A 17698-nucleotide genomic window follows, 5' to 3' on the forward strand; every position below is an offset into this window, starting at 1 on the left:
TGTGTGCTCCAGGTGTGCGCATGCTGGACGGCGAGGTGACCGACATGGTGGAGGCCCAGTCCCTCAGTCTGAACCCCCAGCACATCGACATCTACAGCGCCAGCTGGGGTCCAGAGGACGACGGCAAAACTGTCGATGGACCTGCCAAACTCGCCAAAGAAGCCTTCCTGCGTGGCGTTACGGAGGTGTGTGTATGAGTGTTTGTGTGAGTCGCAAATTATTTACTGCCTGTGTGTTGCTTCCTTTCAGCAGTCGGTAATTGAACTGTTCAAGCATGAGAGGACACAAGCGGGAAGAGCAAAGCTTTTTTTTTTGACCCCGACAATTATGAATGGAAAGGAATGTCCTCTGAAGGACACGAGGGAGGAAAATCCTGGAAAATGAATGGAAGCAGCACTGACAGAAATTAAACTTGTTTAAAAGATAGTCGTTGAAAGATAGTTGAAGGGCACTTTTCAAACTGCTAGCTCATTCTTTATCTTGCAGCTCTTTCAGTTTGTCAGCGTGTGCTTCCTTCAAGTGTGAATTAAGTGTTTGGAGGAGGAAAAAAAAAAATCAAGGTTGTTTTTAAAAGTCCCAATTAAACAGTTACTGGAGCTTTAAATTAGTCTACAAGCACTTCTCATCAGAAGCTTCCAAACACGTGCTTATCTATATGCATGTACACGCCGAGAGATTCTACGAGAGGGTAATTTTGAAAACTAGTCCGTCAGCATCTAACAACAAGACAATGTGAATATTAACCGAGGAGCGAGCGCGCTGTCATGTCATCGGTCCTGTCGTTGATAACGGCGCTTGTTTTAATGCATGTGGCGCGCTGGGGACTGTGTCAGATATTCGAAATGAACAAGTCAACAGATTAATGAGCACACAGATCACACCCCAAACTCTCACATCTGCTCTCCATGAATAAACACATCCATCCCGCTAACACTGACTCTTCGTTCGGCGAGCGGTAGGATTCCAGGCATGTGCCATAAAGCTGATTGGAACCGCTGACACTGACTACTAAGATAATTGCCACAGTGACAGCGCTGTCAGATGGTGGTGTGGGTGGTGCATAGCTAGAATTGATCAATGCCGAAAGAGAGAGAGAGAGAGAGAGGGAGAGAGATGGTGCCACTCAATACAATAAAGCGGCTCTTAGATGAAAATTATTGCACTTCAAAGGCTGAGAGGTTGGATGATTTATTACAATGAGCTGTTGTCATATAGAGCCTTTTTGTATTGCATTGCTGTCATGCGATATTTAGCTCTTTGTAATTTACCGAGTGACCACCCGGCCTCTGTGATGTATGCTGGCTTCTAATGGGCCCTTTTTGAAATGAGCCCTGAAATGAATTTGCCCTCCTATAATTGGGATTCCTATTGAAGACTGAATAAGATTTTGTTCTTTTTTTTTTTTTCTCTCTGGGCAGCGGTGGTCTGAGGCACAAATGAATGAAAGGAAACGTGCTCGCCTTTTCTTTTTTAAACATTTTTGAATTTTTTTTCTCCAGGGTCGCGGCGGTTTGGGCTCCATCTTCGTGTGGGCTTCCGGGAACGGCGGCCGGGAGAAGGACAGCTGCAACTGCGACGGCTACACCAACAGCATCTACACCCTGTCCATCAGCAGCTCCACGCAAAACGGCAACGTCCCGTGGTACAGCGAGGCGTGCTCCTCCACCCTCGCCACCACCTACAGCTCGGGCAACCTCAACGAGAAACAGATAGTGAGTTGTGGCCATCATATTTTTATTTTGTTCCTCTCCTCACATAAACTCTTGGCTGAGTTCCTGCCTTCATGTCTGTGGTGAACTCCAGAGACTATTTATTTCCAAAGTAAAATTTAGTTGACCCACAGTCTGTTTAAATGTAGCTCCGGACCAAAACGTATTAATCCATTCTGTAAATTAAAATTTTTTGTTTCTTCCTGTAGCAGCAAATTTAAATAAGCAAATTCCCAGAGCTCGATGTGACGCCTGACATGTCCAACGTGCTCCAGAAGAACAAGTTGATTAATTCACGCTTAAAACAGTTTTTATCTCGACGGACAAAGCGGTTAACTGAGTAATTGTTTCAGCGCCGTGCGTACAGTGCATTAAGCATTCGTAGCGTTTTTGACCAGCGGTTTTTTATTAAACCTGCTTGTCAGAATCACAGCGAGGCTCCTCCGTTCGTCGCTCCTTTTCTCCTCCTTCTTCTTTTTCCGCTCATTCAGTCTCGGCCCATTAAAATGATTATGAATAGTGAACGGCTGAAACTCCAGCTGGCAATCTGTTGCTGCTTAACATTCTTGTCACAAACACTAAATCTCTCTCAGTCATGCACACACACACACACGTTCGCGGCGCGCACATTTTCTTTGTCTAGCAGCCAGACCAACTGGACGGACAGCTTATGACATCTCCGTGACATGTGGCTGGTCCCTTAATGCTTCAGTGATGTACTCATTTAATTGTGCTGTCACTCAACGGACCCCTTGAATGAAGACCCGGAGCAGAGGAAGGTGGACGGGACCTGGTGGGGTGATGATTCTGAATAGTCCCCACAGGTCCCCACGTGTGATTTTTTTTTTTTTTTTTCTGGTTAAATCGCACATATATTATCCCTCTCTTTCAATTTGAAGTAAGAGGGATATGCTCCTGAACCTCCTGAATGTATAATAACCATTAAAGTCACTCTTCCGGAGCATTTATTATTCTGTCTGGCAGTTAAAAGATCCATTTCTGTATGCGCATTCAGCAGGTTTGTGATCGTAACTACTCCTGTATCAGTCCTACTCGGTAACATAGGCTGACCTCTCCTTTAGGATTATACAGTGGGTGACTGGGGGGCTTTTCACAGGGCAGTGTTTTGTAACCTTTATCCTTCAAGAGATGGGTTTCTGCTGAGGACAAATACTCCGGTTCTGCACCAGCTTGCTTTGTATTCATGCGGCTGCAGAAATTCACACCTGGGAGCTGCCCAGTACAACCACAGGCCTCCGCCGTGGGTCGCCCGGGAGATCTCTGCTGCAGCAGTTCATCTATAAAGAGACTCACTCAAGAGAAGGAAGGCATAAGTTAGACGATTTCCCCGGTTTGATTTTCCAGCTGATGACTTTCGCCTCTCGAGTTTCCGCTTTTCGTACCCATTAGCCGGGTTTCCGCCTCCCACAAATACATACGGGATTAAAAAAAAAAATGAAGAAGTGATGGAGAATAAATGTTCCTGGCTTGATAGAGGAGAATCCAAAGTTATTTAAAATGAAGCACAGTTCTCAGTATAGTTGAGGATTTCTGTGTGAGGACAGGAAGGTAAGAAGCTGAATTAGTAGAGGATTAGGTGTGTTTTTGTTTCTCACAACATCCAGTGAAATACCTCTGCTTGTGTGTCTTCTTGCCTTGAGAATAATGGAAGAATGATATATTAAAGCGAGAGTGTTTTTTTTTTCTGCTGGAGATAAGCCTACTGTGTTCATCTTTCTAGGTGACTACAGACCTCAAATCAAAATGCACAGACTCCCACACAGGCACCTCTGCTTCCGCCCCGCTGGCTGCTGGGATCATCGCTCTTGCCCTTGAGGCTAAGTAAGTGCTTATCACTATTTTTCTGAGTCTGACTAAGCTTTGCAATTCTATTCAACTGTACATCCTCACTCCCAACGTTCTCTCTCGCTGCTTATTTCCCCGTACTCTTCTTGATTGCTTTTATTGATTCTCTGGAGAAAGTTTGATTATTTTCACAACCTACAGGTACACTAAAAAAATTCAGAATGCCCCAGTAATTTGAATTATTGCCCCACCGGCATCAGTTATCACGTCCTAGCTTCTTGTGGCTTAAACAGCAAATCCTTTTCAAAAAGTATATTTTAAAATAGTAAAATATGATATTTTTTAGTTCCACAGACTTTTCAAAACCCAATTTGAAAATGTAACAGTCTTGTGCTAAATCAAGCTGTAACTGGTGGCGCTGTGTTTGTGCATTAATTCTGCTTGATTATGCCGTTTTATGTGTGACTCTTTAACCCCTCTGCCACAGATTTTCAACTGTGCATTTGCAAACAGCCCGGTTTGGATGTGAGTGGTTAATCATTCACATCTAGTCACACAGCACTAATGGGGGGACAAACGCGAATGTTATGTCCTGAAAAATGAGTAATTAGTCTTGAGAGAAAACAGAGTGAGGCGACGGCAACAGCCTGCAATTAAAAGAAGAGTTTTGGAAGAAACCGATTGAGCAGGGATACTAAGAAAAATGCCTTATTTCCTCAATCCACAATAAGATTTATGAATTCAAAGCCTGTGCGTACTTAATCACAGCAGAGAAGCAAACCAATCTGTGACCTCGCGTAACCCCTTTTTATGCCTGGTCTGCTCCAGCGCCGACGGCTGCAGGAAGAATTATAACAACACCACTTTGTCGGGTTTTCTCTTTGCAGGACATTTTGCCAAAGGGCAGGAATTGAGTTCAAATACATGTTGACTGAAGATTTAATGTAATTCAAGGAAGAATGTGACTGGTGCTCCGTTGTGTTTGTATTTAATCAGCTGTCCACCTGCAGGTTAAGGCTGAAGGATGCATTGTCGGAGGCGTCTCTTTGATCTGTTTCAACTTGATCTTTACGCTGAAGTCTTACCATGTGTGTCACGCTGTGTGTTGTCTCTTTCTCTCCTTCTTTACGTGACTGTGTCTGCTTGCGTATATTCCAGTAAAAACCTGACCTGGAGGGATATGCAACATCTGGTTGTACGAACGTCTCGCCCCGCCCACCTGCTCACCAATGACTGGAGGACCAATGGCGTTGGTCGCAAAGGTACAGCGACCACCTTCAAGTTATCTTCTGCCCTCTGCAGTTCACGGAGGCCTTTTATGCTCGTTGTTATCTACATAGTTCTAGAACAATCTATCAGTAAATGACATATTTATTGTAAAGAAATTGATCATGTGTATGGTACAATTATATACCGTATATCCGTGCAGTTAATTAATTATATATTGATTTTTGTAGGGATGCACGATATATCTGCGACCACATCGGTATCGGCTGATGTTAGTGTTTTTCCCGATATATATCGCTATCGGTCCAATTAACAAATTTAGTTGATGATTGTCTAACATTAGCGTCTTTGTCTCTACATTTGATATTGCTGCTATTTCACACATGTTTTTACTTAAATGGTCCTAAACATTAAATATGTTAAAATATGTTTTACTTTTGTTACGTCATAAAGACGACTATGTGGTCTAATTGGCCTTCTTCTGAATAGTTTTCATGTTCTCACTGTGCTTGCTGATACAGATTTTTTCGGCGTGGAAAAAAATTGAATATCGACATCGATAATATCGGTTATTGGCGATATCAGAAATCTTCATATGGGATATCGGTATCGGCCGATATTAGTGTTCTGTTTTTTTTTCTCGATACATCGCTATCGGTACGATGAACAAATTTAGCCGATGTGAGAAACCAGTGATTGTCTAATATTAGCGCCTGCGTTACTGCTGCAATTTCACAGATGTTTTTACTTAAATGATTCTGGACTTAAATATGTTAAAATATGTTTTACTTTTGTTACGTAGTAAAGAAGACTATGTGGTCTAATATGGGCTTCTTTTGAACAGTTTTCACGTTCTCACAGTGTGCACTTATACAAATTTTTTTCAGTGTGAACAAAAATTGAATATCGACATCGGCGATATCAGAAATTCATATCGGATGTTGGTATCGGCCAGAAATTTTAATATCATGCATCACTAGTATTTTATATTAAATCTATTTATTAGATACAGATCGCATAGGTGAGAAAAAAAACAGATTTGGGTCACTTCAGCTGCTGTCTGAACGTATTTACCTTTGATGTCAACTGACAGCCCGTACACAAGCGCACTGATCAATTAGGCTGAAATCCAGCGATGCGTAGTGTTCTAACAGTACACGAGTTATTATAACAAATGTTAACAATAAATATTAGCAACAAATGAGCCTTCCAGCATCAAGCCCTCCTTGTATCTGGACCTCCGTCTTGACAATCCAACATAAAAGAACATTTAGTGTCGGATTATCGAGTCACGACTGTATTTTTTAATTGATTTAAAAGCAGAAACATGTAATATTGTAATGAATCATAGGGTGATAAGAGGTTGGGAATTTGTAAGTTTATACTTCTTCCTGCTCTTTTTCGAGCTCATGTTTGTACATTTGTTCCCTGGTTTTTATTGTGTTTTAACTTTATTTTAAATATTTCATTCATTCATTCATTATCTTATGCATCCTACAAATCAAACCACCACCAGGCAAAGGCCGAGTGAGACGCACAGTGTGGTTTATTTCTGAAGGTGGATGCTGCTCTCAGAAGGCTAACATTCATGTTTCCTCCTTTTCTCTCTCTTGGTTTCTGCAGTCAGCCATTCGTATGGATATGGTCTACTTGACGCCACCGCTATTGTCTCTCTGGCAAAGACGTGGACCAGCGTAGGGACGCAGAGAAAATGTGTAATCACCATGGTCAGCGAGCCAAGGTTAGTACTCTGCACGCTCACACCAGTTCGCTGCATTTATCTCAACACCATGATTACAAGTGTCCGCACATATTACAGCCGTCACTTAAAGAAATATCTGCTTCAAGCTAATTAGAACTAGCAAGTCATTTGTCTGAATTACTTTAAATACAACCCACGTAGCTTAATCCTGAACTCAGTCACCTGTGACTCTGGAGGACGGCGCTGTGGTGGATTATAGGCGGTTCCGCTGTTCTGGAAGCTTGACCGTTGATTGCATGTGAAGATGCACAAACTGTTTACCGGCATCTCACTCTTGACAGCGCCTGTGAGTGGAGGTTATGTGGTCCATAACAATGCCTCTGTGGCGTGGATTGTCCTGTGATTGTACTGACTAGTCTGTCAAAACACTGAGTTATATAAAAATCCTCCCTCTGTGCAGTTGTCATGGAAGGAGAAATTAACTATACAAACCAAACGTATTCTTTGCACCAGGCTCTAAACGTGTTTGTTTCTGGGCATTTCAACATGGAGGTTTATGATGATTGACCATAGACTGTATAAAAGATGGACGTAGCAACCGGCCCTGAAAAATGAAGCCAAAAACCTGCAATATCACTACGTCCGCTCGCTGCTGGCTCCAAAAAGTCCTGGCTCCCATAGACTTGAATTGGAAAAGAAGTGATCACAGATCATGAAATACTGCATTCCTACAGCTCAGGATTTTTTTCTCATTAGTTTTCATGGTCAAATCCAATCTGAAAATAAATCAACGCTGAATTTTTTTAAAAAATCGTCCACATTTTGCGGGGCAAGGGGCGTGGCTGGCTTGATTGACAGTCGGCAGCGACGATGCAGACGAAACCAGCAGAAGGCGGTAAATGTGGGCGGGCAGAGAGGGCCCGCCTCTCAATCTGTCTGACCAATCGCTGCTCCTATGGCTCCGCCCCCCTCCGACGATTTTTGCTCCAAAAATCCAAGATGTCAACCAGGAAGTAGCAAAACCCTGGCTTCATTTTCTCAGTGCAGAAACCAACATCACGGCAGCTACGTCCGTCTTTTATACAGTCTATGTGATTGACTCGTTTCTAAGAGTCAGCCTCAAGTGGCCATTCGATGAACTGCAATTTTAGACATTTCCGCGTTCGGTTCATCTTCCAGCCGTGGAGGTTTGAACTAAACCCACACTTTGGGCTAAAAGTCAGGCTGTCTTGGCAAGAAAACATGCCTCGCTCACATTACAAAAAATCTGCTATAAACCACTTAACTTTAACCTAAAACAGGTAAAATGCTAAGAGCACATGATGAAACAGACGACGTGAAAGTCAGCAACAGTCAGCAACACACTGACGAGAAGCGGCGCATCAAATAACCCACAAAGGCAGCGTTTCTGTTTGTTGCTGCATTGTTGTTTGACATAAACTCACGCTGTAATTAAGTAACATGATGAGACGCTGCACAGCGAGTGAAAAGAGACGCTGACATTAAACCGGTCCATAACAACACGTAGGTGTGTGCGACGCTCGTGTGTGACTGAGCTGTCATGCTTTGCTGCAGGAACACATTATGTCTTCATCTTCAGCTTTGGCTCTGGGCTCCTGTTGAAACGCCTGCAGTGCATGCATGCATATATGTGTGTGTGCACTCCGATGCAGGCTCTGATTGAGACGAAGCATTTTAAACAGAAGTAATAATTCGTCAATGCGCTGCTTCCTTTGGTTGTTAAGACTCACTATTCCTCCTCAGCCATTTTTACTCCTTCTTTTCGTGGTGTCACAGTCTAAACTCGGTCTGACATCTCTTCTTCATTATGCGCTCCCTGTCACTTCTCTCGCCGGGTTTGAAGTTTCTCTCTCTTTTACTGCAGTTATCAGATGCTCAGAGCAGATGGTTCGAGCGTCTGGGAACAGCAGTCGAGGCAGGTTATTCAATTTACATTTTGGGTGTTTAGCCGACTTACTTATCAAGAGCGACTCGCGGTAAGTGAGCAGATAGCGGCTTCGGCGTCTTTCTCACTGTCACTTGCTTCCATTATTTTTTACGCAGTATTTTTCTGCAGAGATCCTATTATTCTTACATTAGCTGCACCATCACAGCGTTTTAACACACGATTACGGTGACATTCGGCCTTTTACTTGTGCATCAGTGAAGTGATGAATAAAGCTCTGAGTGATAGCAAAAGGCTTGTTTATGAGTTGTGAAGTGACAACAGTCTGTGATTTGATTTTTTTTTTCACTATTGGGACTATACCTTGTGTTTATATTTAGAAAATGGATCGCGCCTCAAAACAGGAAACTCTCAGCAGTCTGACAGAAAGAATGAATGCAGGCTTTGTTTCAAAGATTTCCCGTCGACTGTACGGACACTGGAGATGATTGGCGTGTACTTTATTCTTAAAGAGGATTTACCCAACTTTTATGCAAATTACCACCAGGGATACAAAATGTTGTATCAATGAAAAGTGGATTATGGCATGAGATGGAAGCTCTCGCTCTCTATCTTTTCAAAAAGTGATTTATGATTTTACAAAAACCCTCTTATTTCTGTAAGACACTGTGCCAAATGCATGGAAACGCTTAAGATCTGGCTCGCTCCCCAAGTGTTTTGTTTATTTATTTATTTTCTTGTTCGTTCTGAGAAGCTTTACTGAATCACAATACAACACCCGTGTTTTGAATCTCCAATATGTAATAAGCATGTGATTGGCACAATTTTCCAGCCTTATTATGCAGCATATGTCAAACATCAAAAGCAAGCCGTGTGAAATGTGAATAGAATTACCTCCTATGAACCGACGTATCGACAGATTAAAACACCTGTTGTGAGGACAGATGTGAAAAGAAAAAAAAATGTTTTCCCCAGAATTCTATGAAACCGCTTTAGTTGAAAATGTGCATCACACTGTGTGAGTAAAATAAAATGTTTATGGAGCGACTATAAAACTGTGTCTCTGAAAAGCCGCTGCAGCGGGGGTTCGTGATGCTGAAAGTTTTTTCTTTTATTTTCACTTCTTGATGAGAACGCTATGAAATGACTTGAGATTTTCTCGTTGATTATCCGCAGCGACGGCGCGGCAGATTGCTGGTTATAGGTTTGCAGCATATCGCTCCGTCTCTGTGTGCTTGTAAAAACAGATGCCATGTTTGCGACGGTGCCACGAACGTCGCTTCTTCCAGACTTTAAATCACAGACGCCCGCGCCTCAGTGGTCAACTGGCAACGATAAATCTTTTTTTTTTTCCTTCTCTCACATTTTCTGACTCCGCTCAAAAGCACGACAGTTTTTTTTTTTTTTGCAAACGAGAAACGTGCTGAACTGCTACTTGGCCGATCATTGTGTGGCTCTCTGGCATCTGGAAAGTGCTGTAAATTGACCTTTTAGATGATTTCTCCCATGTGAGGCTGCTCCAAAAGGTCAAAGCCGTTCGCTGTAAGTAGCCCTTTAGTGGATGCTGAGACGTGTGGAGAGACGGCGTCTTCAAGCAGCCCGACAGCTTAATGATCGCGTCACGTCTCGTCTATAATTTCGGCCACTGTTTCACTAAAACCTCGTGCCTTCCTCCTGAGAATTGTTGTGGATGCGTGTAATCTCCTAAGCGGATTTGGGGGGAGGAGGAGGGGGAGAGTTAAAAGAGGTGGGTGCTTTCCTTGCACAGAGGACAGCGGTCCTACAGGTTGCGAGACACTAATCCTGTTCAAGGCCACAAAGTCTTCACCCTTTGCAGCTTTCACAGTGGGCACGAGCAAAGTGTCGCACTCACAGTTTTGGGGATTGTAGCTTATCCAGCTCTGAGGAATAAGCCGGCGATGATTCCGGCTTCACACAAACATATGAATATTTTCCCCCTTTCTTGATGTTTTTCCCTTTCTCTTTGTTTGACAGGAACATCGGCAGCCATTTGTCTATTAACAAGAGCGTGGACGCCTGCATCGGGTCAGACAGTCACGTGACCTCGTTAGAGCACGTCCAAGCCCGGCTCACTCTGTCCTACAACCGGAGGGGAAACCTGGCCATCCACCTCATTAGTCCTGCCGGTACACGCTCCACTCTGCTCCACCCCAGGTACACAAAAACAAAAACTACACGAGCACAGATACAGTACAAGTTGGTAAACATGAAATATTTTACACTCCAGCTTGTTGGCTTTTCCTGCAGGCCTCATGATTACTCATCGGAGGGTTTTAATGACTGGGCTTTCATGAGCACCCACTCCTGGGACGAGAACCCCAGCGGGGCGTGGACGCTGGAGATTGAGAACGTGGCCGGTGCCAGCGACTACGGTAAAGCAGCTTTGTTCTTTGATAGATGGGATGAAGACATTTCTGCCATAAGTTTTTGTAGCTAGAATTCAGAGCTTTCCAAGTTATCCCGACCTGATGTCAAAGTACAATCCTTACTTTTTTGATTAAGATTTAAAGACTTTCTAATCACAGGTCCTCTGAGTTCAAGGGAATTTGTTCATATTTCCATCTGACCTGCAGTCTTGGACCTATAAAATATTCAATGTGAACCAAAGAAGAGGACAACTGTCATGGGTCTTTAGCGCCAGGTCACCAGGACGGCTTTAAATGGCTTGGATACGTGCATGTTATTTAACTTGTTTTAATCTGTTGAGTCTACAGTTCAGCTCAGCGGTTAAAGGTTTAGCACCGGGAGATTAGAGATCAAGAGGTTCCTGAATCCAAAGTGTCTGCTCTTTTTATAGGAGGCGACTCTGTAGAGGTCCGCCGCCATCAGTGTAGGAAGAATGGCAAAGCAGTCTTTATGTTTTCCCTCGCATCATCCAAACCTGGACGCAGCAGGTCCACCCCCAGCGTGATGTTCAGCCAAAAAAAATCTCCAGAACTACAGATTTAGATCAATGTCTCACACCGCCCCACTCAGTAACGAGTGATTTACTAAAGTAGAGCCTCTCTCAAGGCCCCACACTCCAATGATTCTTGAGAGAGGAGCACTTTATAACTCTTGTTAGGCACAGAGGGAAATTATTCTGTCTTTAAATTTGCAGCTCGTGTCAAGGAATCATTTTTCGTCACCTTATGCAGAAAATCCAAAAGTCAGAGGATACATTCACAAAGTCCACCCTCGGCGATGCGGGAGCCTCCCTGTTTCTGACGGGCCTGCTTCTCTCCCCGGTTAATCTGAGTTTTTATCTCCACCTCTCCGCTCAGGCACTCTAACCCAGTTCGTCCTGGTGCTGTACGGTACCGGCTCAGCATCTTCCAGCTCCTCTGAGAAGTCTCAGCCTCTCAACGGCAACTGCAAGACCTTGGATCTGAGGCAGATATGCATCGGTAAGACCAGTGTTTCCCGTCTGCTCCTCGCTAGAACTTCCAGCTGCTGAGGGGAGGGGAATGGAAAGCCATGTTGAGCTGTAACATGTGAAGCAGTCTGGTTAGCGTGAATGGGATGATTTATTGTCCCGTGTGTGCTCAGCTGCATCTGTTTGCGTTCTACTTGTACATCAGTTTTGCAGCGTCACACAATTATCCCATTGAAAGGACCGAGCGAGCTTCATGCCATTGTGTCCGACCAAATCCAAATAGTGCTGAAGGCAAGGTCTAAAGACACGACTGAGCTCCAGCAAAGTGTGAAGTCCACCTACATGTGGTCTGAAACAGTGACAGTCTGACCCCTACAGGCTGTCAGAGGCACCTACATGCTGACACACAAAGGGGAGCTGAGCATCATGTATGCACATAATCATCATGTTGTGAGAGTCTTGTCATGTCGTACACAACGCTCCCTCACTTGGGGCACACAGCTATAGTTCTCTGTGTTTTTGAACAAGTTGACAAGATGCAGCAGTAAATTGGATTTTCCTCCTTCTGTTGGCTCTCCTGTGTTCGGCTCTGTTACCCCCGGTACCCACAGTCTGCTAATTGTCATTATAGGCAATGGTCTGCATCTGGATGTGCTGCATATGGAAATGTGTCTGTTGATTTAAAAATGCTGCATTCAGCATATAAATAGCAACGCTCTTTGTCATCAGTTTTTAGCCAGAAAAAAATGGCGACTAGAAGTAAAATTGCATTTAGTTTCACTTTTCCTGCAGTAGAACAGCCCGTACATGAATCAGTGCAGAACCGTTGGACCCGACCTGACAGCCATGTTAACTGCGATGCTCTGACTGTCAGGGCAGGAATCCTGGTTCTGTTTTTTTGGCTTGTCTGACTCATACGAGGAGGTGAAAGGGGGGCGCGGCTGCTTATTGCTGTTTCTGTGTTGCAGAGTGCAACGGCGGCTACTACCTCTTCCAGCAGAGCTGTGTGAAACAGTGTCCACCAGGCTTCTCAGTGGGCTCCCAGCCTGTCAACTACACAGTGGGAAACTCCATACCACCAGCGTCCGTCCCCGCCTGCCTGCCCTGCCTGCCGCCCTGCCTGACCTGCAGCAGCCTCAGCCCTCAGGCCTGCCTGTCCTGCCCTCCTCACAGCTCCCTGGACCCCATTTCTGGAACCTGCCTGCACCTCAACCAGTTCATGCGCGAGACCACCGGCAGCTTCATGGTGAGCCAGGGCAGCACGAGAGCACAGCTTCAGCTCAGCTCCAAGCTGCCCATCACCATCGCCGTGCTCAGCTGCATCGCCATCATCGCCACCTTCGCCGGCATCTTCCTGCTGCTGCAGCTGCGCTCAGGCGCGCTCATCAAGCTGCCCTCCCTGGAGGCCGGCGGTGGCCTCGGGGGCAGCTTCAGCCTCGGGGGGAATAGGGTGGTGTCGTACCGCGGCATCCCGACAGTCTGGGGGGATGACGGGGTGAACACAGACTCCGAAAATGAAGAGTTTGACGTCCAGAATGAGAGGACTGCCTTTATCAAAACACAAAGTGCTCTTTAATGCCTCCCCCACGTCCCTCTTTTCTCTTCTGCTTTTAAAATCTTCTCACCCTCATTTGTCTGATAATTCAGGGCTGTGGTAACTGTCTGTTCACAGTCTTTGCTGGTTTTTATCTTCTCATTCATTTTTTTTTTTTTTCTTTTCCTTTCTCCGTCTTATCGGATTCTCATCTGAGCCCCGTTCTGGGATCTGGTCTTCCACTCTGCTGTGGGAGACCTGATGGGAAGCTGCTGTCTCTCAAAGCTCTGGATGGCCTGAGCTTTGCTCTATTCACACTTGGGCGCATTTCTATTAAACTGGCTCTCTCCCTCCTCTTGCCCTCAATCACGAACAGTGTCTGTCTGTGCAGAGTCCATTTTCCCCTCCAGCTCCAGCTCCTTTTTGTTACAGTAAACAAATGATTATTATTTGCTTTCTTCCTCTTTTTTTTCTCCTCCTCTTTCCATTAGTCTCAGTGCAGTAGCCAGACGAGATTGTTGAATGCGAGTAGTGGAGAAGTGTGTGTGTGTGTGTGTGAATGAATCGTGTGTGTGTGAATGTGAGCGTGTAAATCTGATGAACAGTGTAGTGCCCTTTATGGAGAGGCTTAAGCGGGTTCTGTCATATTTAGTATTTTAACTAAACAGCGATAACACAAAAAGAAAAAAAAACTGTATTATGAGGCATGAAATCCAATTTGGAAACATTTTTTTTTTCTCTCCAGAGTGACACCGACGTCTACAGTCTGTTCAGAGTAGCACCACTTCGCTTCACATTTTTTTAAAAACACGACGGTTTGATGAAGAAACGTGCTGACTCGGCTCGTTTAGAATCGCACGCCACCAATCAGAGAAACAAAACCCACCGAGAGCTTCCCGATCGGGCCCGTCTCTGACGTCTTCTCTTTTTACGACCAGACAAAAGCGCTATTTGCTTTAAGAACAATCTGTCTTTCATGCAGTCAGCTTTTCAAAAAAACCAGCACAGTTTTTGTTCCCTTTGTGCACACGATCTGTAATGACCTCCTCCATCTCTGCAAGAGCAAACCGTGACTCACTAAAAGCTGCCTCCAGCCTTTTGGGATTCCAGATGAACTGAACTTATTCTGGTTTTTTAAAAATCTGGACCAGCGCATGCAATTGAGAAATAATAAGAAAACAGGCCACTTGATCGGCCCCGAGGCACCGTCCCTCCCAGACACAGTTAATTCCTGCATCCCGGTGTGCTCCCAGATGCTGATGAGGCCCAGGACATCGTGTGAGCAACGGTAGTTTTTCATAGCGGCTGGCAGGTGTTGAGTTACCTGTGATTGATTTCTTGACGGAGCAGACGCGGTAACAATACATCAAGGCTTTCCTTTTGTTAGAGCACATCAACACTACAAACACACTCGTCTCTTAATGATTGAAAGTTAGCTCGCATGTGTGTGTGTGTGTGTGAGTGTGTGTGTGTGTGTGTCTCGCATGTGAGGATGAGAAATGTTTATCTGCCCTCTGAAGTGAAGCTTTTTTTTCTGTTTCCTCCTTCGTCTCGCAGCTTCTGCTCTGCCCTCCTCTTCAGATCTCCAATATTGTTTTAAAAGCCGCTCATCGAGACTCCCCATCTCCTCTCTGCACTTCCCCTCCAGTCCTCGTCTAATCTGAATTTCAGATTATGTCTTCGGCGTACTCGCCAATTAATTATATTCCGAATGATTCCGCAGCAAACTTATTTATTCGGAGAGATTTTAATCACACCTTTAGGGAAGATTGTTTTAAAGTGATTTTTCCTCCCAGGCTGGTTATCATCTGAACTACGCATCTCATTATTTAATCCAGTGTAGCCATTTTTTTTTTTTTTTGATTCCAACTGATCGCTTTTTTTTTTTTTGTCGAAATTATTATTATTTTTAATTTCCACTACAAAAACAAGTGGAGCTCGCTGAGAGAGGTTGTCATGGTGATGACGTGCACAGAAAGCTGCAGCTGCTCACCCTTTTATCTACCTCTCATATCATTCAGCGAGGTTTCGTACGCTGTTAGAGGAGCTGATAAATGATTACGGAGGTCAAATCAGACGCAGGGGGGGAAAAGATTTTTTGGGGAAAAATAAGCGATTCAGAAACTGTAAAGCTGCTGCGCAAATTCTGCTCCTATCTCGCCTAAAAAGTGTATTATTGCCTTTAGGATCAGCATTCATGTGCGCTCACACCTGGGCTTTAAAACCTGTTACAGAAATAGACCGGCTAGAACAATAGTCCAATAGATCTTGCTGGTCAGCGTTTAAGTGCCAACCCAATCTAAAATTGTTGGGGGCGTTTTATTTTTCCATCTCTACCCGTGCAGCTCCTCCAGGAGTTTTTCTTTCTTTTTCTCTTTTTCTTTTTTTTGTTCTTAAGTTCTGACAATCAAATGATTTCCTTCTTTTGAGGGCAACAAGGTGCAGAAGCACACAAACAAAATGTATTTTAATTTTTAATTTAACCGCTCGTGTTAGAAAAAACCTTCTCTAAAGTTGTTTTTCATAAATATGCAGAATGTCATTTAAATTGCAAAAAGCTCGTTCTAAAAGTCAAACGTTTATTCTTTAAGAAAAAACAAAATTTAACTCGGTAAAGCTACAAAGAATAATGATTCTCAATCCCAATACTTGCCAAAAAAAACAAAAATCCTCTTCAGAAGGATGGAGGAAGATTGGCGTGTGTGCTCTGAAACGCAGCGCCGAGCCAGGAAGCTTAATTCATCTCAGATGGCTGGTGCAGGTGTAGCACATTTGGCTCGCCGCGGCGGTTCCTGCATTGGAAGCCAATCCGAGGAATGTGGATTTGGAGAAAAATGCCCTCAGAAATGAACAAAGCTAATGTGGCGAGTGTGTGCTGCAGGGGTTTTGTGTGATGTACATTAGTGCCTACTGCCATTTAGGCTCTGATTAGTCCCAGTTTAAGGAGGGTGCTAATTTGAAAATGTAATAACTTCAGCCTCAGACTTGAGCCACAAAATCTTATTGACTTCCCAGCTTGGTGAGAAGTGTGTAAACAACAGATAATGGGCTAATGCAGCAACAAAATTGCTTCCATAAACTATTTTCTTCGACTCTGGATGCTTACGAGTTTGCTTCTTTTGAAGAAACCATAATGTGGGACTTTGACCAATTTGTTGCAATTACTGCGGCCTAATTGATTCTCAGCCTCGCCGACATTGTGCACCGAGCGTTTTCCCCCTCGCACAAGATTCATACGGCTTCCCGGAAGAATAGTTTCGGGGTGTTGAGACGAGTTTCTTGCGGCCCCCACGAGTGCACACACAGAATGATTTATTCATCGTAGCTTGATGTTGTATTCACTACAGCCAGAAAACTCTCAGCTGATGAACCCGCAGCTCTGCGCATTCGAGTGTTTAAGGAAATCACGAATGCAGGCAGCATTAAGTAGCCGGCGCTTCCAAAGCACAGGAGCTGCGGAAAACCATTAGCAGCCAGCTCATTCCTTCCACTGCGCGAATGTGATAGAAACTACACACTAAAAACAAGAAGAAGTTCTCTAATCGTGCCGGCTCGTAATTAAAAGGCTACCACTGGCAGTAACGCGAGGAGCCCTTTATACGGAAAAGACTCGCTCGTGCGGCCACGACGGAGACTTGTCTTTATGTGGCCGATTCGTCTCACGTGGAGCTCAGTGTTGCTCCAGTCCTGCTTTGAGGATGTAAGTCTGAAGTGACGGATATGAAGTCGGATGGAGTTAATAGGAGCAATATCTTTGGCATAACCAAAGACAATCATTTTAAATGCTGTCTGTTTCGTATTACGACGTGTTGCTTTCAGGTTCGTCGCGGCCCATCCAACCCCTCGCTCGTCTTCAAAGTGTTTCGTCGAAAACCCCGTTTTTGCCGTCATCTCTGCCTTTTCCGAAGATCCGCGGCGACACCCTTGTATGTTTAGCAGCTGTGGAGGGAAGGAGGTAGAATGTATCCCATCGCCATTAACTTAAGGGCTGAATCCGATCTGCGCGCGTCCGTGTGTGCACATGCTTGTTAAGTAGAAATGAAACACTTTTGCGATGGAGGGGCGGTAAGCGGAGCAGCCTCGGTCGACTCTTGTCGGCTTTCCTGCCGCCTCGTCGCGAGGTTCCTGACCTGTGGCTGCTCACAGTACCTTACAGATTTGTGACCTATGATTAATGTACAAGAATGACTATCTTACATGGGACATAACTCTAAAATAAGGCCTATTTTTGTACTATATGAATGGTGCAGTGTAATTTTCTTGTAATTTAAAGATTTTTTTTTTTTTTTTTGCTCTTGTTTTCTCCTTTTTATTTAATTGATGTCAATTATAGATTCTACTAAAAAAAAATAAAGATCTATGCAAATTTGAATGTGTTTTTATTCACTTGGATGCTTCTTGATGCGAGTGTCGGTGGATGCAGGACAACTTAAGTCGT

The 17698-nt window shown here is 44.3% G+C and overlaps 1 protein-coding gene across 2 annotated transcripts in view; it reads left to right on the top strand.

Moving 5' to 3' along the window:
* Window positions 1-13676, top strand: part of furina (furin (paired basic amino acid cleaving enzyme) a) — an 83178-nt gene extending 69502 nt beyond the window's left edge. For both annotated transcript variants that reach the window (XM_008293963.1, XM_008293962.1), the window contains exons 8-16: window positions 13-185; window positions 1500-1712; window positions 3451-3551; window positions 4674-4777; window positions 6366-6483; window positions 10346-10525; window positions 10619-10743; window positions 11635-11757; window positions 12695-13676. In XM_008293963.1, the coding sequence (XP_008292185.1) occupies window positions 13-185; window positions 1500-1712; window positions 3451-3551; window positions 4674-4777; window positions 6366-6483; window positions 10346-10525; window positions 10619-10743; window positions 11635-11757; window positions 12695-13302 (1745 nt within the window). In that variant the 3' untranslated portion in view covers window positions 13303-13676. The remainder of the gene's footprint in view (window positions 1-12; window positions 186-1499; window positions 1713-3450; window positions 3552-4673; window positions 4778-6365; window positions 6484-10345; window positions 10526-10618; window positions 10744-11634; window positions 11758-12694) is intronic.
* Window positions 13677-17698: the final 4022 nt, after the last annotated feature.

This window comes from Stegastes partitus, unplaced genomic scaffold (assembly GCF_000690725.1).
Source record: "Stegastes partitus isolate 25-593 unplaced genomic scaffold, Stegastes_partitus-1.0.2 Scaffold926, whole genome shotgun sequence".
NCBI lineage: Eukaryota > Metazoa > Chordata > Actinopteri > Pomacentridae > Stegastes > Stegastes partitus.